The 20,622-nt window shown below is 40.7% G+C and overlaps 1 protein-coding gene across 4 annotated transcripts in view; it reads left to right on the top strand.

Annotated features, from left to right (window-relative positions):
- Nucleotides 1-790: 790 nt before the first annotated feature.
- Nucleotides 791-20,622, top strand: part of me1 (malic enzyme 1, NADP(+)-dependent, cytosolic) — a 393,143-nt gene continuing 373,311 nt past the window's right edge. Inside the window, exons 1-2 of one of the 4 annotated variants that reach the window (XM_048531809.2) lie at nt 791-826; nt 1,504-1,641. In XM_048531809.2, coding sequence (XP_048387766.1) covers nt 806-826; nt 1,504-1,641 — 159 coding nt within the window. In that variant the 5' untranslated portion in view covers nt 791-805. Of the gene's footprint in view, nt 827-1,076; nt 1,174-1,278; nt 1,371-1,503; nt 1,642-11,453; nt 11,561-20,622 lie in introns of those variants that run through there. The other 3 variants (XM_048531811.2, XM_048531810.2, XM_048531813.2) reach the window with 3 other exon arrangements.

Here is a 20,622-nt window from a genome sequence, read left to right as displayed (position 1 = left end):
ACAAGGTAGTGGTTAGCCATAAAAATAGGAACAGGAGTAGGCTATTCAGTCCTTTGAATTTGTTCTGTTATTCGATATGATCATGGCTAAATTGTCTTTGTTTTTATTCCTGATTTACAGCATCCACAGTTCTTTTGGTTTTTGTCTAACTCAGCATCCCGTTCCCACCTTTTCTGTGCGCCCTTTGGTGAGCTGCCTTCCGGAACCAATGTAGCCCTTGGGGCTTGGGGAAACCCACATTACCGTTAGGAAAGGCTTCCAGGATTTTGACCCAGTGACATTGAAATCAGGCTGGAATGGTTTGGAGGGGATATTGCAGGTGGTGTTAGTGTATTAATGCATCTACTGTGCTTGTCCTTCTAGATGGCATAGGTGATAGATTTGGAAAGTGTTATCAAAGTAGGCTTGGTGATTTTCTAAATAAAAATCGAAAGAGCCGCGGGTGATGTATATCAGAAACAAAAATAGAGATTCACCCTCCCAACCAGATTGTTATCCATTCCTCTGTCTGTTCAATTGTTCTTCTTTCACTTTGGACTCTATCTCCACCTATCATTTATTCCTTATCTCCCTGCCCTATCTTCTACATATAAACCAACATTTTCTTAGCTACCATCAGTTCTGAGGAAGGGTCAGCAGACCCAAAATATTAACTCTGATTTCTCTTCACAGATGCAGCTAGACCTGCAGAGCTTTCCCAGAAATGTCTATTTTTGTTTCTATTTACTAAAGTGCATCCTGTAAATGGTGCAAACTGCTGCCAGTGTGCGTTGTTGGTGAAGGGCATGAATGTTTAAGTTGGTAGATGAAGTGCCAATCAAGAGAAGTATGTTATTACGTATAGATGAAGTGCTATGTAAATTAAAACTAATATAAATTTGAAGCAAAAAGAAACAGAAGATTTAAGGAAAGACAAGGTCTGTTTAGAGGGAAAGAAAGGTTTCAGCTGGCTGTTGACTTTTCATTTGTCTAGACTACTACCGCAACTACCCATCCCCAGACCCCATCTCTACCCCCATTCTCATCTTCCATTCTGCTTGACCCCCATGCCCACTCTCACCACGAAAACCTCTCCCCACTCAATGTCTGAAAAAACTGCGGGAGAATTTTGTTTGAGTGTGGAGAAAGGGTCTGAAACGTTAACTGTTGATCTCCAAATACTGCCTGACTTCAGTGAGTATTTCCAGCATGTTACTAATGGGAAATTATGTACCCAGATAGAGTTTCTAATCGTCGAAACTTAGCAACATCGTTAAGATTTATCATTGCCCGTGGTTTGAATTGGCTTGCAACTGATTGATTAATCTAGACTAAACAAGATTAATCCAGTGTTTCGGATTGGAACAGCGGTTATCTCACTTTGTAACAAGGTAGTACAGCTCTAGATAAACTTATAAATCTCTGGCCCGGTAGCTAGGGGTAGTTATCGCGTTACGCTTCGTAGTGGAAATTGACCCCCGGTTCAACTTTCTTGAGCAAGTTTCATTTCATTCTCGCCCTCAGGATCTTAAAATGGCAACCTGCGCAGCGAAGCAAGAGTTACCCGAGTGGGAATTGCAAGGAAACAAGGAGAGCCCAAAGACCTCCGTTTACACCCGGAAAAGGGGCTGTGAGATACTCAGGAATCCGAGCTTAAACAAGGTAAAGGGAGAGGGCTGGGTCAGCATTGTACCAGTGGGCGGAGGGGCCGCGGGCCCGGGAGCGGAGAGGACATTGACTGAGTGGGCAGCACCGTTTGGGGTGGGGGCAGTGCCTGGCTGGGCAGCGCCGTTTGGGGGGGTGGTGGTGATTGGGGGGGCAGTGCCTGGCTGGGTAGCAAAAGGGTGTGTGGTAGGGTAGGCTGGGAGGGTGGGTTGTGGGCAGTGATTGACTGGCTGACTTGGCAACATCGGTTGGGGGTGCACTGCCAGCGGATCAGGGAATGCTAGTGCCCCTGGATCCTTACAGGAAACAGCACATGTTCAGGAGTCGGCTGGCTATTTTGCCTCTTTTTTTGATGTGGGAGAAGGGTGGAGATTGTCACCTTAGTGCAAATCATTCCTTCTTTTTTGAATGTGGCGCTAAGAATTGTTGCTTTTACATTACTATCTCCAACTTCCAAGAAATGAGTCACTTTCTGAAATTCTCAGTGAAAATGGAGAACCTATAATTCACCTCTCTGGAGGGTGTAGGAGCTGGTGTAGGCACCGCCCTGGGGATTGATCTTGTCTTTTTTTCAATCCATAGACTCTCCTTCACAGAAGTCAGATCTGTGGCCTGCACTGTCAGTTGTGGATAGTGGGTGTGGCTGCACTGGTTGGGAACATTGGAAGCATTAAGAGTAACCTTTTTATGATCAAACGACACTAGACTGTAACCTCATCTCTAATCATAAAGTTAGAGATGCATTAATTCAAACCATTTTGAGCAGAATTCTTCCTTGGACTGGGCAAACATGAGTTGTTATTAGTGTAGAACGTAGAACATTACAGCACAGTACAGGCCCTTCGGCCCTCGATGTTGTGCCGACCTGTCATACCAATCTCAAGCCCATCTAACCTACACTATTCCATGTATGTCCATATGCTTGTCCAATGACGACTTAAATGTACCTAAAGTTGGCGAATCTACTACCGTTGCAGGCAAAGCGTTCCATTCCCTTACTACTCTCTGAGTAAAGAAACTACCTCTGACATCTGTTCTATATCTTTCACCCCTCAATTTAAAGCTATGCCCCCTCGTGCTCGCCATCACCATCCTGGGAAAAAGGCTCTCCCTATCTATCCCTCTAATTATTTTATATGTCTCAATTAAGTCACCTGTCAACCTGCTTCTCTCTAACAAAAACAGCCTCAAGTCCCTCAGCCTTTCCTCGTAAGATCTTCGCTCCATACCAGGCAACATCCTAGCAAATTTCTTCTGCACCCTTTTGAACACTTCCACATCCTTCTTATAATGCGGTGACCAGAACTGTACGCAATACTCCAAGTGCGGCCACACCAGAGTTTTGTACAGCTTCACCATAACCCCTTGGTTCCAGAACTCGATCCCTCTATTAATAAAAGCTAAAACACTGTATGCCTTCTTAACAGCCCTGTCAACCTGGGTGGCAACTTTCAAGGATCTGTGTACATGGACATCGAGATCTCTCTGCTCATCTACATGCCCAAGAATCTTACCATTAGCCCAGTATTTTGCCTTCTGGTTACTCCTACCAAAGTGCATCACCTCACACTTGTCTGCATTAAACTCCATTTGCCACCTCTCAGCCCAATTCTGCAGCTTATCTATGTTTCTCTGCAACCTACAGCATCCTTCGTCACTATCCACAATTCCACCGACCTTAGTGTCGTCTGCAAATTTACTAACCCATCCTTCTACGCCCTCATCCAGGTCATTTATAAAAATGACAAACAGCTGGCCTGACTCCACAGAAATCCAGCCCAGTAATTTCAAACTACATTTGACACAGGTTGTGAAGCAGAAGAGACCAGAAAATAGAGTGTTTACAACTGGTGACACTGGGATAGAACAAAGTTTATTGACCTACCTCAGCATCCCTCTGAGATCAAAGAATGGAGCAGGGCTTCATTTCATTGTCCAGCTGGCAGTTAGTCAACCTTTTACCTACGCTGTGCTGTGGTTTGCCGCAAAGCACGACACATTGTGTTAGACATTTTTGCAGAGTTTGGTAATTCCATAATTTCGGATCCGTACTTGAATCTTCAGGATAATTCTGTCATTAATGACAGATCTGCTATTTCTTATTGTAACAGGCTGAGATTTAATTTCCATAGGACCTGAAATGCAATGGAATTATGTTTCCAAAATTGTACTATCACTATACAAAACTGTTTTTGTACGGATATGAAAATTTAGTCTCTGTATTTATAGACCTACATGGCATAGAGCTGACTGGTAGTGATCTTCTGTTGCTGACTAAATAAAAGAAATGGCTTATGTATTTTAATATCTATTAAACATTCATCTGGATCCATTCCACTATTTATGATGCTTAATAGCTTTTCTGTGTGCTGAACACTTTTTTTAAATGTTTTCATTGCATTGTTTTGAAAAAGTTACTTTCCAAGAATTTGCCCTTGCTTTATGTACCTCTAATGCACAAGAATGTGAAGCAGTACCGTCACTAACTTCCCTTTTGATTTTTGGCTTTATCTGTTATGGAAGGTAATTATTTTTTGTCTCTTCACTGTAGAAACCCATACACAATTAGTGTGTTTTCATATCATAAATTGTAGATTTTTACAGCCTAGAAAAAGGCCCTTTGGCCCATATTTTCTCTGCTGAGCAAGCATCTACTTACTCTAATCTCCCTTTTTAGCATTTTGCCTCTAGCCTTGTTTGCTATGGTATTTCATGTGCTCCAGTTGCCCACCATCCTCTGGATGGGGAGGTGGGGGGAAAACCTTCCCCAAATCCACTTGGAGTCTCTTGCTGCTTAACATAAAATTGTGCTCCCTAGAAATTTTGCCTATGAAGGTGAAATGTTTTGCTGCTCTATGCCTCTAATGTTGTAACCTCAGTTTAGTTAGTCTCTATAACTGAAGTGTTTCAATCCTAACAGGCCCTGGTGAGTTGTCTTTGCACCCTCCAGTGCAATCACATTCTTCCTGTTGTGTGGTGCCAAAGCTGCACACACTATCCCAACTGTGGCATAACTAATGCTATATGTAGCTCCAACATGTTCTCTGTGCTGTTATATTCAAGGACTGAATGATAAAGCCAAGTATCCATATGCATTCTTAATGACCTTATTTATCTGTCCTGCTGGCAAGGATTTATGGACATGCACACTGAGGTCCCTCTGATTCTGTGTACTTCTGAGGGTCCTGCCATAAAAGTGACTTTTGCTTCATTATTCCCTCCAAAATGCATCACCTTTCTCTTTTCAGGGTTAAATTTCACTTGCTTGTGTTCAGCCCATCTGTATTGTCCTATAGTCTAAGGCTTTCTTCCTCCCTGTTTATCATACAAATTTTCATGTCTGTGAATTTGCTGATCACAATGTCTACATGTCTAGACTTTGATAGTTTGTGTCCTTTTGTCAAATGTCCAGAAATACCTAAAAATCAAAAAAGGGCTTTTCAAAGTTTGATCTCAACAGACCTGTAGACTGTGTTTGATGAAAGAGACTTTGCTTTGCCCGTTTTGGATTAAGCAAAACTGTTTTGTTTTCCTGAATGGACCTATAGCAGACCTGAGTGTATCTTGTAAATGGAAGTTCTCTGATTGTTTTGTGCCTGATTCTTTCCCCACTGCAAATGTTATACATATCCATGTGTCCAAAATGATTGATAATAGTTGGGTGCACACATCACCAGAAGGTGGAAATAATAAATTATTTCCGAATTATTTAACTGACTCATTTAAGCAAGGTGACAAAGATTTCCCAACACAGTTGCAAAACTTGTACAGAGACTGTCGCCTTTATTTTTAACACCATTTGCTGAGTCAGGACAAGAGATTTAAGATGCTGTGCCGATCTGTTTACTGCCTTCTATCTGAAAACCAAAAATATCTTTCATCTGAAAACAGTTGTTTGAGGCTTTCAGGTAAAGGATACCCACCAAGCATTTGGAGTTGCTTAGTTCCCTCTGTTCCTTGCTCTGCTTGATTTCTGTACCATATAGCTTCACAAACCTATGTGAACTTTGCATTCCTCCAATTCTGGTCTTTTGTGCACCTCTGACTCCCCTCGTCACCATTAATGACTGTGCTGTAACACTAAATACCCTCCATCTGTCTGCCTCTTTTTTTTCTTAAAAGCCAGCACTTTGTGTAGCCAAGCTTTTGGTTGTCTGCAAATCAGTCTCAATTTTTGTCCAATTATACTTTTGTGTAGCATGTTGCAATTGGACACTATATTTCAAGCCCTTTATTTCAAGCTGGCCAACAGAAGACAGCGAGTGGTAGTAGAAGGAAAATATTCTGCCTGGAAGTCAGTGGTGAGTGGAGTTCCACAGGGCTCTGTCCTTGGGCCTCTACTGTTTGTAATTTTTATTAATGACTTGGACGAGGGAATTTGCAGACGACACAAAGGTCGGAGGTGTCGTTGACAGTGTAGAGGGCTGTTGTAGGCTGCAGCGGGACATTGACAGGATGCAGAGATGGGCTGAGAGGTGGCAGATGGAGTTCAACCTGGATAAATGCGAGGTGATGCATTTTGGAAGGTCGAATTTGAAAGCTGAGTACAGGATTAAGGATAGGATTCTTGGCAGCGAGGAGGAACAGAGGGATCTTGGTGTGCAGATACATAGATCCCTTAAAATGGCCACCCAAGTGGACAGGGTTGTTAAGAAAGCATATGGTGTTTTGGCTTTCATTAACAGGGGGATTGAGTTTAAGAGTCGTGAGATCTTGTTGCAGCTCTATAAAACTTTGGTTAGACCGCACTTGGAATACTGCGTCCAGTTCTGGGCGCCCTATTATAGGAAAGATGTGGATGCTTTGGAGAGGGTTCAGAGGAGGTTTACCAGGATGCTGCCTGGACTGGAGGGCTTATCTTATGAAGAGAGGTTGACTGAGCTCGGTCTCTTTTCATTGGAGAAAAGGAGGAGGAGAGGGGACCTAATTGAGGTATACAAGATAATGAGAGGCATAGATAGAGTTGATAGCCAGAGACTATTTCCCAGGGCAGAAATGGCTAGCTCGTGGGGTCATAGTTTTAAGCTGGTTGGTGGAAAGTATAGAGGGGATGTCAGAGGCAGGTTCTTTACGCAGAGAGTTGTGAGAGCATGGAATGCGTTGCCAGCAGCAGTTGTGGAAGCAAGGTCATTGGGGTCATTTAAGAGACTGCTGGACATGTATATGGTCACAGAAATTTGAGGGTGCATACATGAGGATCAATGGTCGGCACAACATTGTGGGCTGAAGGGCCTGTTCTGTGCTGTACTGTTCTATGTTCTATGTTCTAAATGAAAAATTGAGATTAGTAAACTAGGATGTACACATTTTTTTCATAACATTAGTAAAATGAAGATATGGTTGGAAACATTATTTATGTAAATGCTGAAAACTTCTGTGCTGTTAAATAAGCTTAGAATAGTAACTCTGGTTTCCTTGTGTATATGTTTACCTTTATTAACAGTACATATTCTGGTTGTAATTAAATCAATACTTGATACATGACTAGACTTTAGGATTAGGACTGCATGTTAATGATGCTTACAATCACAGTTAGCATGCTTATTGTAATAAACATGCACTTTGAAACATTATTAACGTCTGAAGTTTACCACAGTTGGTATGCTGTTGAGCTTTTTGCCACAATGCTATTTTTGCTGATTATGTAGCTATTTAATTCACTTCCATTGTTAAGAGCACTTTGTTCTGTTGCATTACCTGCTGAAAAGCTTTTAAATTTGCAAAGCAGTATCATAGTAAAAGCTTTCTATTAGAGCAAGTTTTAGTTGAATCTCAGGATGAAATTGGATTCTGACTGAAAAGGTTATTCCATTGTTTTGCTTGTGTGAACTGTCAAAGTATAGAAATACACTCGGATGGAATGTCAGTTCAACTTTGGCTTCTATGACTGCTTGCTTTATGCTTATTCGTTTGTGATTTTTTTTAGAGGTAGAACCTGAGCACTTTTCACATCAAAAGTTCAGATGGTTGAAATTGTGTCTTGCAGGATTAGGGAGTCAGATTTGCAGAGTCAAAATAAACGCTTTTTGTAAAAAAAGCTGCAGTGTTCCTATGAATGTTTGCTTCATTTAGATAATTTGGGTTGTTTTAACTTTTTTAATTTGGCTTCTTGTTTTTTTATGATGACCCTAAGCTGTTTGTAATAACTCAAGTATCTTGACCACCCATCTGAGAATTACTATATTTGAATCATTTGAGGCAGATTAAATTGAAGATCCGGCTAATTCTTCTCCCCACATGTTGCACATAAAATATGTTCTGGAACCAATTGGTAAGCAGACATGTATTAGCTTTGATATTCAAGCAAAGTTGTTAATCCAACAGCAAATGGGGATTTTTTAAATCCACTGGCGCAAATTCAATCTTTTGTTTGAACAGGAGAAGTTTAACACTTGTGAATTGATCAAAATCCAAAACCTTCCTTTTTGAGAAATGGCAGAAACTGACAGTGACAAACTGGTCAAAACTGCAATCTTTCCTGAGTACAGATAACTAGGGAGGGGAAAACAATAAAGAATGTTCTTTAAGAACAGGTCCAGCCTTTGCTCTCGAGCTTGTAGTACTTAGACTCTTTTTTTTTGGATTGAAGGGTTCCTTCTCAAATGGATTTTTGAATAATTAGAATGCAAATTTCAAACTTACACTTATCAATCTTAGTGTTCCGTTTGAAGCACTCGGGTTTTGCCAGGCTGCCTGCCTTCTGAAGAAGGGGCCTGACCCGAAACGTCAAACTTTCCTGCTCCTCTGATGCTGCTTGGTCTGCTGTGTTCATCCAGCTTCGCACTGTTATTTCTACACCTTGTTATCTCAGGTTCTCCAGCATCTGCAGTTCCTACTATGCCTGACATTGAGGATCTGCAGCTGATTTCTTAGCATTAAACCAATATGGAAAGCGTGCATATACCTAGGTTTGGGTCTGAGAAGCATGAAATTACAAAGACGTTGGACAAGTAGTTGTGTTGGCAAGTAGGATTCAATGCAGATCTGTGTAGGGGAATTTATTTTTTCCCATTTGGATGGGTGTACGATTTTGGGCATCACACCATGAGGCATTACTGCCCTTATTGTAATAAAGATTCACCCGTGTTTTATTAAGACTCCAAAGATTAAACTATTATAGATTACACAAAAGCTTATTTACTAGATTTATGGAAGGTCATGGATAATTTGATTTGGGCTTTCAGGATTTTGAAATGAATAGATAGGATAAATGGAAATTTTCTGCTGATGAAAGTTTTTAGAACAAAGGGGCAAAACCTTAACTGGTTTATTTCAGGAAATTAATTTGGTTAGGCTTCCTGAAAAGGGTAGTAAGATGACAGAAAGCCATCCCTGAAAAAAATTCAGAGCAACTAAATTTTTAAATATGAATGGTAGAGTTTTGCTAACCAAAGTTGATGAATTATGGAGCTTAGACCAGTTGATGGTGTGAAGTCACAATTAGCAGAGATTTCATTGGATGGTGGGCCAGGCTCAATGAGCAAGTGACCAGTTCCTTTTGCTGTACTGTCTTGTAACTTCTGTATCAGTTAAATTTTCTTATGAAGAGAGTACAGTGTGTCAGAGTTGATGTTCCAGGTTCAGCTCTCAGTTCTGTTTCTGTTTCCAATTCCACCATCTGTGGTATTTTGCTTCATTCATTTCTGACCAGTTTTTTTCATGTTGCTTCCTTGTGCTGTGTGCAAAAATAATTGGTTGTACAGACCTTAGATTTTAGATGTCACTTCTTGATTGCACATTACTGACCTGACTGTACAGAGTGCCTACAATAGAGATCCTGCTGTTCCTGATGTCCAATGAGATGACTAAACTTAAAATGAAGCTTTGCTTCTGATTATTCTGTCTGTCTTCCCCCACCCGCCCACCACAGACCATTGAGTCTGCGGGTAACTGACTTTTGAGATGTCATCTTTCTGATGTTGAAATTGCATTGTGATGACTAACCGTACAGCTAATTTTAAGCAGGGGTGAGAACAAAGTTGGCTGGCATGGCAGCTTGCCGGTTAGCACAGCTGTCTTATAGTGCCAGGGGCCCAGGTTCAATTCCAGACTTGGGATGACTGTGTGTGGGGAGTTTGCATGTTCTGTGCCCGTGTGGGTTTCTGTTGGGTGTTCTGGTTTTGTCCCACAAGCACACAGATGTGCAGATTAGGTGGATTAACCATGCTAAATCGTGTGGCGTGTCTATGGATATGCTGGTTCTGTGGATTAATCCTGGCAAATGGAGGGTTATGTGGATAGGGTGAGGGACTGGGTCTGGGTGGGATATTCTTTGGATGGTTGGTGCGAACTCAATGGGCTAAATGGCCTCTTTCTGCACTGTAGGGGTCCTATGATAAGTTGTAGAATTTACTACCATTGTTAATGAGCTGTGTACGCTAGTTCCAGGTGCCTGAGATCTTGCACCACTTTAGTTTACATTGCCTCCATTTGCTCTGTAAATTTCTGTGCATTAAATTTTAACCTGTTATTTGTCAACCCTTTCTATCATTCTGGCTACAGTTTCTTGAAGTCTGTCCCTGTTGACCTCCTCAACACTTACAGGTGATGGGTGTTAACAGCAAATTTTGAAATTCTGTTTTGTTGCACTAAATCTAATTAGCAGAAATTGGTGTGGTGTTCTTGGCATGGACTTTTTTAACTGCAATTTGAAAAGCAACTGTTCACCACTATTTTGCCCTGTCACACAGCTAACTTTGTATCTGTGGAACTCAGCTTTACTGATGGGCAGAGTTTGGTGTGGATGACATGGGATCAGCCTATTGGAGAACCAGAGTGTAAACCATGTCACTTATCCAAAGGATGCATGGCACTAATGGTGGGTGGTGTTTGGCCAGTTGGGATGAAAACCTATCCCAAGGCCAGCAGTTAGATGATTAGTATCACTGGGAGCAATGATTGATACTGGTAATGCTGAGTCTTCACCCAGGGAATGCTGGATCCCTGGAGTTAAGTGAATGGGCTGGTTGGGAGTCCCTGGCGTATGAGGGGCAGGGAAGGTGATGAGGGTGGAGGTGTCATTAGGTCTGCACCCCCTTCCAAAGCCAGCTGCTGCAAATGAACTCTGTGCCTTGACAAAACCTCTCCAGGATGGAAAACTCCAGTGAATTCCTGGGTCACCATTTTGTTCCAGTAGCCTAGGGACAGTGACCTTTTAAGTGGCTTAATGAATGTAGTTAGTATTTGCTTTCCAATAGTCCATTTACAACACCCTAACTGCATTGCATTCACCAACCCTCTCCAAGTTAACCCCATCAATAAATTCAATTAAATTAGTTAACTTTACTTCTAATAATTCAATTTTGGCTTTCCTCCATAATTCTTGACCAAGTGACTGTTAACGTTATCTTGTTTAGACTTCTGGTCCGTGGAGATTAACTGTAAGATTCGAAAGAAAACTCTGGCACGATTCTGATTTCCAATCGGGGAACAAACAATGACTTGCATTCATCTATTGCTTTTTCTAATTGCTGAATATCTCAAAGTACTTAAGTCAATTTGTATTTTGCCTGTGTTACAAATATTGTAGAGTAGAAAACATGGGTGGTGATTTGTGCACACAGTATGTCAATGACCAGGTTTTTGTGATATAAATTGAAAGAATAACATTTGGTGTGACAATGAGCCTAACCCCACTGGTTTTCTTTAAACATGTCACAAAATCTCTCTCTTAACATTCTTGAGCTGGCAGGTGGGGCATCAATTCAACATTTCCCCTCATACCTCTCTGTAGATGTCACACACTCTCCACTGCAGTGAGAAAAAAAATCCTTAATTTTTGTTTGGTACCTAAGGTGGAGTTCAGACCCAGAACTTTGTGGCTCAAGAAAGGATGCTACAAACTGACATGGCTGACACCAAGATACAATAAAAGCTGACCAAATTTGGTCAATCTTCAGAATATGTTTCTAGAAAGGTTGGTTGCAACTTTTTGGGGTATTTTCCTCATTTTGTTTGGGAAATTTGAAGCCTAATGTTAAGCTAAGGAGTGATATCAGCAGTAAATCTTGCTCCCACAGGGTAGTGACTGGATCAGATCAGTTGCTTAGAGGGAGAGTGGCATTTTTTCAAGAAAGTATTATCAGTTGCTAGTAGTTTGAAACCTGTGCTGCACTTTACTATGATTACAGCTGGAAATAGAACTAAAATGCAAAATAAATTGACCCTTCTCAAATGCACAAGGTTGTCTTCTTAATGCACGCAGAATCTCTATGGTAAATGCTTTGACAATTTTCTTAACCAATTGCAGTATGTAGAAAATGCTTGCCTACATTGACTGATACGGTTTTGTGTAATAGTGGGTGAAGGAATTTTAAACTTTCAAATCAATGTCATGTAAGAGCAATGCTCTTTTGTCTGTTTTTTCTTTGCATCAGAAAATCTGTGTGGTTTGAACAGTGCCCTTCTAAACAATTGTGGGTTTCAAGAAAAAGCTTCTTAGGCAGGAACCACTTTTACACCATATAGATGGAAGGTCTTGTGGTGCAGTTTTACTTTTGAGCTGAGACCACCCAGAGGAAGCAGTCTTGCATAACTTGGCTCCCCGTTGGTTGTAAATGAGCTGGTGCAAAGCCAAATATTTAAACTTGTTTTTTCCCTTGAACGCCCGGTGGTCCACGGTTTCCTATGGAAACCAAGTAGTCTGTTGGATCTTTGATAATGCTACATATTTCAAACAATCAATAGACTCCTTGCAGATATGTTGAACAATGTTCAAAGAGTAATTTCTTCATTTTGAGGAGGGGAGTTCGCTGCTGACCAGCCTCCAGTCTTGCACAGGCTGTAAACTTGGTTAATCCAGAAATTCTGCTTTCCATGACCTGATGTGCGCCTAGTTGTCTTCAACAGTCACCCTGTGCTGATCTGCAATGCCTCCTGGTTTAGCAATGCCTGTGTCATATTTTCAAAACATTTTCTGTGGCAAATTCCTTGAAAGAACCTTCTGTACTCTGTATAACTGTGTAATTCTCCAAATCCTGTAGATTATCGTTAATCAACACATCTAATTTTCAACCATTTGCTATTGGCCTAGATTCTGAACACGAAGGTTTAGCGAATAAATGCATCAGATTTGCTACCTTTCACATCCCTTTGTGATGAATTACAATTTGATTTGTACCCATCTTGTAACATCAGTTTGAGCTGTGAAAACTAACATTTAGGGAACTTGTTATTCCAATATTAATTGTGATTTTTTGCGTAGCAATGTAGGCAGGGCATGTGCAGATTTTTCAGTTGGTTACTTAAGAACAATTCAAGGAATGCAACGGGTGGGAGTATATAAGAGTAAGAGCCAAAAGCAGGGCCCATGCAGAAAAGTGCTATTGTACTGCTGAGAAGCCATTGGTTATAAAATCATAGAACCATACAGTACAAAAGAGGGCCATTTAGTTTGTGTAGTTAGGATTCTGGGTAAATTCTCCCAAGTTAGATAGCCCTCCTGAGTTAGGACTTGAGGCAAGTCCTCAGCATCTGGTTGGTGCAACGAAGCATTGGTGTTAGGGCTAAGGAAAAGTTTGGAAGCAGCCTGCAATCACTTAATACTTCAGTGCAACTGAGTGTGAGGGTTGAAAAAGTCCATCGGAACTTGCTTCTAAAATTTGAGAAAGATTAAAGTTCAGAAGAAACTTGGTCACTACCATCCTGAGAAAACTTGCTGTTTTTGTGAACTATAGTGGGTGGGTACTTGAAAGCAGTTACCTGAATCCTGGCAAGCCCAAGGAAGAGAAGCTGAACTATCTAACATGAGTATTGGTTGAGTCATTGATGACAGAATGGCTTGGAGGGACCTGAAACTATCCTCCTCAGAAGAGAAGTGGGGTCTCTTGTCAAGTTTTTGAATGAAATTGGATGGTCTATGATGTAATGCTGGGAGTTGTTGAGAAATCCATAGTATTGTCTTGACTGCGTTGACTACTTAATATACTCTACAGTGTGTTTGGGCAGTTTCTGCTCCCTGTATTTACCACTGGTTAATACCATCTGAGAATACAAGGTGTTCAGGTGTGTGTCCAGAAGGAAAGGATCTTTCTATTTTTAATTTTTTTTGGATCCCTAGCCAGGTGTAAGCCTAAATTTGTTGGCCTGGTCTGGGATCAATGCGCCGTCAAGTGATCTTCAAATCTAACTCTAATAATTAATTAGCTATTGGTCACTTGCTGTTGTCTAATTTGATGTGGCTTCTAAACATTGGGTGAGGAGGAAGTGAAATGTTTGGTTGGGTCAACTGTCAACATAGCTAAAGAATTCGACACTATCCCTGGACAAAGCACGCTGCTTGATTTAGCCCTCCAGCAACCCCCTTCAATGTTCACTCTTTCCACTACTAACATTCAGCAGCAGTGTATATCATCTACAAGATGCAGTGCAGGGGTTACTCAAGGCTCCTGAGACAGTACTTTCCAAACCTTGATTACTAACTCCTAGAGGACAAGGACAGTGGATAGATGGTGATACTACCACCTACAAGTTCCTGTCCAGGTTACTTGCCAATCTGATTTGGGGTTATATTGCTGTTCACAAAGTGCTGCTGGATTAAAATCTTGTAACTCCCTTTATAATGGGAGTGGCTGCAGTGCAAGAAAATAGCTCACCACCACCTTCTCAAGGTAACCTTGGGGTAGGGTGAATACTGGCCCAGCCAGTGACAACCACATGAATAATTTTTGGGGGGGAAAAAAAAAGGATCAAGGCTAAATGAAAAACTTAATGCAATGTGTAGTCAGGGAACTGATGGTGTGGTGATGATAGGTTTAATTGTAGTCTTAAGGAACCACTTATTTCTTAGTTAATTCAGAGGAATTTTTAAGGGAAGTTGGGGGGTGGGTGGGGGAGAAAGAGTGTTAGAAGGATTGGAACTGAACGTATTATTGATGTAGCGAATTAACACTGATCCAGTGGTGAAAGCACAGGAGGCCATCAGTTTGTGCTTCTATTGGTTTTTTAAAAATACTTTTAACTCCCAAATGAGGTTCCACTTGACACCTCACTCAGTGACTCATGATCCATAAACCTTTTGTCCTATGGATATAGGGGATGGTACACTGGCATAGCACTGGTATTTCCAGATTAGCCAGTAACACTTACTTGTACAAAGATGCACATCGGTTGGGTCACTAGATAGTTGGACTGAAAAAGTTGACATGAGAATGGAGAGAGTGGAAGGAGGTGGGGATGTGATGTGAGTGAAAGGGGAAACAAGTTTTCAAAAAAAGTTGACTAAATTTAAAACGAAATAGCTAGAATCTGTTGAAGCTATGAATGTAAACCGTACCATTTAGTAAGCCTGCATCCAGAATTCTGTAGCTGAAATAAATTGCATTTTTATCTGAAAGCTGACTGCAACAATCTAAACTATAACCTGCTTTTTTTGACATAAAAATGGAGGCCAGTTGGAGTTCAGCTGTCTACGCTTTGCAAGACTGGATTGTACTTTATACATTTCTTTTAGATATTTTTCAATTACTCAAATGTCTGGGGTTCATATTTTGGAAAAGTTGGAATTTTAAAGGAGGCAAGACAGAGCCAAAGATTAACATTGATCTTTTATCCCTTGGTTACAGTGTGAGCACTAGCCATTATTCTAGTCTTTAAATTGTTTTTACATTATATTTCTTCAGATTGGAATTCAGTCACTTAACTGTAACATAATTTCCTGTGTTAGTCTATTTACTGAACCTCATTGTAGCCCGGATGACATCATGCCACAATGTTTGGTGGTTTGAAAGTGACAAAGGAAAGCTGCTCAGTTGGAAAGCTTTCATATGATGTATTCCAGGTGCATTTTTATCAACATTGAATGTATCTAGGTGGTGCCATAGAACATTGCTGTGTTGGATGATAACTCTGCACTGAGAGAAACGGCACCTGTTAGCTCACGTGTATAGACTGATGATGTGTAATGCTTTAATGGTACAAGTTCAGCTCTTCTGGTGACTAAGCAAGAGACTGACAGATCAACTGGTAGGATATCTAAGATCTGTTAGTAGCACACCACTGGGAGTGAGATTAGTTAAGTAAGAAATGGTGCCCTGACAGATCAAATATTCAGCATTGAATCAGTATACCATTGAGTTCCTTGATTAGGACAAAAGAATGACTGGACTAAAGGTGATGATACTACTTCAATAATGCAACATTGAGTGTGTTGACATATTAAAATCTAAAGGCCTGATGTGGCTGTCTAAACCACTACTTACTTTCCTTTTGAGAAAAGTGCTATCAGTTTATCTGGCTACTTGGTATTCCCCATGTATTTGTGGTTTGTGTAATATAGATGATTTGTTCAAATACTCTTATTTGGGTTAATGCTTTAGTACTAAAGTAAAATAAGTGAGCAGAGGCTATTAGCAACATGAGTGATTCATTGACTCTCACTTTGACGTGTTTAAGTTGCATCTTTGTGAAACCATAGCTGACAAACTGCTTCGCTTTGGTTTCTGAACACTTAAGATGTGGAAACTAGTTTGTGCTGTGAGCCAATGTATTGCCTTCCACAGACTGTGTATTTAATGAACCAATACTGTTGAGCTGAGCACTTTAGTTGCTGATAATTTGGTCACTGGAAATGAAGCAAACCTCCTTTCTAATTCTTGGCTTTTTGCATCAGGGCTAGCAAAATAACCACTCATGTCAATTTATTACTTGTATTAAATATTTCAAAGCAAAATATTGTGCTTCCTTCATGGCACCTGATGTCGATTAGCAGCTAACAATTTGTATGTTGGCCTTGTGCTTTCAGCAAGGTGATGCCAGTAAGCCAATATTGTTGGGCCAACTGAACTACCGAATGAAAGATTACTCAGTTAATCCTTACTGTGAAATCATTTGCTGTGAGAATTGATTGTTGACTTTGTGAGATTTTACAAACAATAGATTTATGTTGTTTTAAATACAACACATGGCTATTGTGGCTCAAAATAATGAATCCTGAGCCTCCTAATCTCTCTCATGCTGTTTCTCTGGGGAAATACATTCATTGTTTTTATGAGCATGTATATGATGTCTTCAAGGTGTTACTTTTTTAAATGGCCACACTATTGGTTTTTTGGATCTTTCTGCTTGCAGAATGTGTCGTCAATGCACTGATGGGTATTTTACCTTTGTAGGGTAAATGATGTGATTTTAGTTTTTTTGGCTCTCAGAAGCAAACTTCTGGAATCTACATAAATTATAACCACAGACATAGTGCATAATTTGGGTATAAACTGTGGTGACTTCCATCAACATGTCATGCTGCAAGAGGACTCGACAAGATGGAGACAGACCTTTTTATTCCACTTATGCTAGATTTCAGTGAGCTTGTGTATGACCCTTGAAAGATGTCCTGCATGCAAGCTCAATAGCTGTGAGATATATCACAATAGGTGATAATGGGAACTCCAGATGCTGGGAAATCCAAGATAACAAAGTGTGAAGCTGGATGAACACAGCAGGCCAAGCAGCATCTCAGGAGCACAAAAGCTGACGTTTCGGGCCTAGACTAGTCTGCTTGGCCTGCTGTGTTCATCCAGCTTCACACTTCATTACCGCAATAGGTGTCAGTTTTAACAAGCTCAACACTCCCCTCCCCCATGGCCCCTCAGCCCAATTTCAGACCATTTGTTGATCTATGTCTTAACTTCAATGCAATGTTCCTCTGTTTAGGTTGGACAATTCCCAATGCTTATTATAGGACTCTTTGCCTTGTTTCCCCCACCCTCCCATTTTACTAAACAAAAGCAGCAAAGCTTCCTAATTTAATAAAGCATTGACTTGATGTTACATGCACTGGAATTTGCAATTCCAAAATTATTTCCTTGTTTCAAAAGTCTGACCCTTTCGGCGCTGAAGGGTACAAGTTAAAAGGAGGGGATGTTTCACAGCCCAACACAATGTAATTGCCTCTAGAAAGGCATAACTTGTACACGTGGGAGTTTTAATTCTGTACTATAGGAAAATTCTGCCACATGTTTTTGATTTGCACAGACTTTTTGCAAAGTTGTTAAAATTGGTCACTGGCTGCTAGAACCGTAGGGTTTCTTGCATGTGCTGTATAGGAGTTTTTAAAAATTGGTTAAAACATTCACTGCCTATTGTGTATACCACAGCACATGCTCAATGTGAACTTTCTAGAAGTGAAGATGTCTGAGTACAGTGTGCACATTTCCAATGGCAGCAGTCAGATGTGCCATTTGTAGGCGAATTGCTGTTACAGCACAGGTGGCCATATGGCCCACTAATCCCTGAATCCACAAGTGAAATGAGCACTGTTACCAAGTGCCAATCCCCCTCCTTTTAATTTGCACCCTTCCAAATTCACTTGTATCCAAATAATCATGACTGAATTGAAGCTGTTGCCACCAAAAACCCAGGCAGTGATTTCCATTCCTAACTACTGTGTAAAAAGCACTTTTTTCCCATCACCTTTACTTTTGCAGATCGCTTTAAATTTTGATCCGAATGTCCCCATTTTTGTGCCAAAAATTGACAAGTCAGCAAATATATAAACACACAAGTGTTCTTAAATAGTAACTGTTCATTATTGTCTACTTGTACGCATTGTACAAACCCCTTTAAATTACTTTGGTACGTACGAATGCTTATATTGGCTGTTCGCCAGAGACTTTTAAGCAGCTCTTGGATAGGCACATGGAGGTAGTAAAATGTAGGGTATGCAGGGTAGTTTGATCTTTGAGATGATAAGTTGGCAAAACATTGTGAGCTGAAGGGCCTGTACTGTATGTTCTGTTAACTGGTCGTATTGTAAGCTTGGGAAATACTGTTCCTATGATGTTGGTTGCAGTTCTGCTGTTAAGTAGATGTGGTTCTCTGGGTCTGATAGTTGACGTGTTCTGTGCAGGTGGTGCATTCACCTGTTCCTGATCAGCTGCCTGCAGCTGAGGATGTATAGTATGTATCTGCATCTGTCATTCAGCTGTAGTGTGTAGCATGAAGTTGCCACTTGGGCTGTTTTTTTTGTTGACTGTGTTAAAGGTTTATAGATTTTGTTTTTGATCAACCTGTTCAGATGTGCTCTGATACACCTCCAGAGCAGGTGGGAGTTGACCCCAGAGGTAGGGATGCTGCCACAAGAGCTTTGAGAGGTTTATGTCTTGAATGACTCCAATTCTGAACTTTGGCAATTGCTTAGCCGTCTTGTGAAAGTGAAATTTTGGCTTTTTCTTTTTTCATCGGGATTTTCACTCGCACCTATTAACGCCTCTGGCTTCAGTAGCTTTTATGGGACTGGAGGGGTAAAAGCTGTGCTGACATTTGGTCTTTTTGCCTTGAACTACTATCCATGCTTTCAGTAGATAGTTTCTGCACTCAAGGATAGCTTGTATATATTTGTGTGGGGTTTCTCCATTTGACTGTCTTTCAATTTGACTGGGTGTGTCCATATCCTTTTGAAGCACTTTTTTGGACTGAGGACTGTTGTTGCTCATGCCAAATGTCAGTAATCCTGTAGTGGCTGAATTGTGCTTTTTAAGCATTTGGCAATCTGTCGTGGTCATTTTGAAATCAACTGGTCAATCTCCTAGTAATCAGAATAAAAGCCAGTAGAGACAATGTAATCTGGTTCTGGTGATGTGAAGCGATCTCTGTTTTCTTTTGTGGTCTGTCTGGGACATTGTCATCTAGCTTGTATAGCATTGCCCTGGCTGATGCTTTTCTTGATTTAGTTGCTCACATTTGGCCAGTAGAGTACACTCCTTGCTTGCCCCAAACAGGAATCAATTCCTTGGTGTCTGTCATATGGATGCACTGTAGCATCCCTCAACTGCTTTGAGGATAATCTGTTTCCTTTGTGCGATATGTCATCTTTTGGGTTGTGAATTCATCTCTATATAACTCAGCAGCAGGTGTGTCCTTGATGCCCTTGCACATCCTTTTATTGTGACTACTCAGCATGTTTGGAGGTTTGAATCTCTGCAGTTTTTATTTGTCTGTATTGGTTAATGCCTCTGCTGGGTTGATGACTTCCAGAGTATGGCTCGTTTCAGATTCATGTTGATCTGGAAGATTTCACTCTGTAGCATCCTTTAGTTTTGTTGGGTGAGCTGTTGTTGACAACATGCCTGCAAAATGCATCGATGTCTCTTGTCACATAGTGTCTCTCTCTAACTGGAATAAGTTTTTTTTTTAGTCTCTTTGCAGCAGTTAGTAGCAGCATGAGGAAAATGCTGTGAAGTGACTTGTGGTCAGACTCAGCTGTCACTTTTATGTTTCAAGTAGAAATTGGTGAAAATTATCTCAAGTGCAGAACATGATCAGATGTTCTTTATTGATCTGAGTATAGTGTTGTATTAACATCCTAGGTGCAAATGCAACCAGTTGCCCTTGCTCCATTACTATTGCTCTAAGTCCTAGTAACACTGGTGTTACAGCAAGATGACTTCTTAAATTACAAAGGTATTTGAGCCATTACATTGCCATTTTTAGTAATTTGATTCCAGTGAACATTGTTTCTTGTTCTGTATGCCAGTCTTGGCAGTGAGTCGCACACCTCAATGACAAACTGGGCAAGAGTTTTGTCAAATAGCTGACACATCCAACAAATTGTTGCACTGCTTCATACCATAAGTTGGCTTTTGCATCCCTGCTACAGCTGTTTCTATCTTCAGCATCTGGGCAAAGACTTTTTTGTTCTCTGAATGCGGCCTACATACTTGACTTCAGGCATCTTTTTAAATTTTTTTGTGGTTCATTTTCAGGATCATTTGGTGAACTCTGAAGCAATCACACTAGATGACTTCATCTAGTCTGTCTCTGCATCCATCAATTAGTAGGTCATTTATCATAGCTTCCAGTCCAAGAAGATCGCTATCTCACTGTCCGGGTCAGAAAATTAGTCTTGATTCTTATCTTCAGGGTCATATTCTTCTGCAAGGCATCCTCACCCTATGCACACATCTGTGTTGAACATTTAGATATATTCTGCAACTAATGATTCAGTGTTGTGACATTTTGCATGTCACTTTTGGCATGTTGAAGGTG

Source organism: Stegostoma tigrinum, chromosome 4 (assembly GCF_030684315.1).
Source record: "Stegostoma tigrinum isolate sSteTig4 chromosome 4, sSteTig4.hap1, whole genome shotgun sequence".
Lineage (NCBI taxonomy): Eukaryota > Metazoa > Chordata > Chondrichthyes > Orectolobiformes > Stegostomatidae > Stegostoma > Stegostoma tigrinum.
This window is presented reverse-complemented; position numbering and strand designations above follow the sequence as displayed.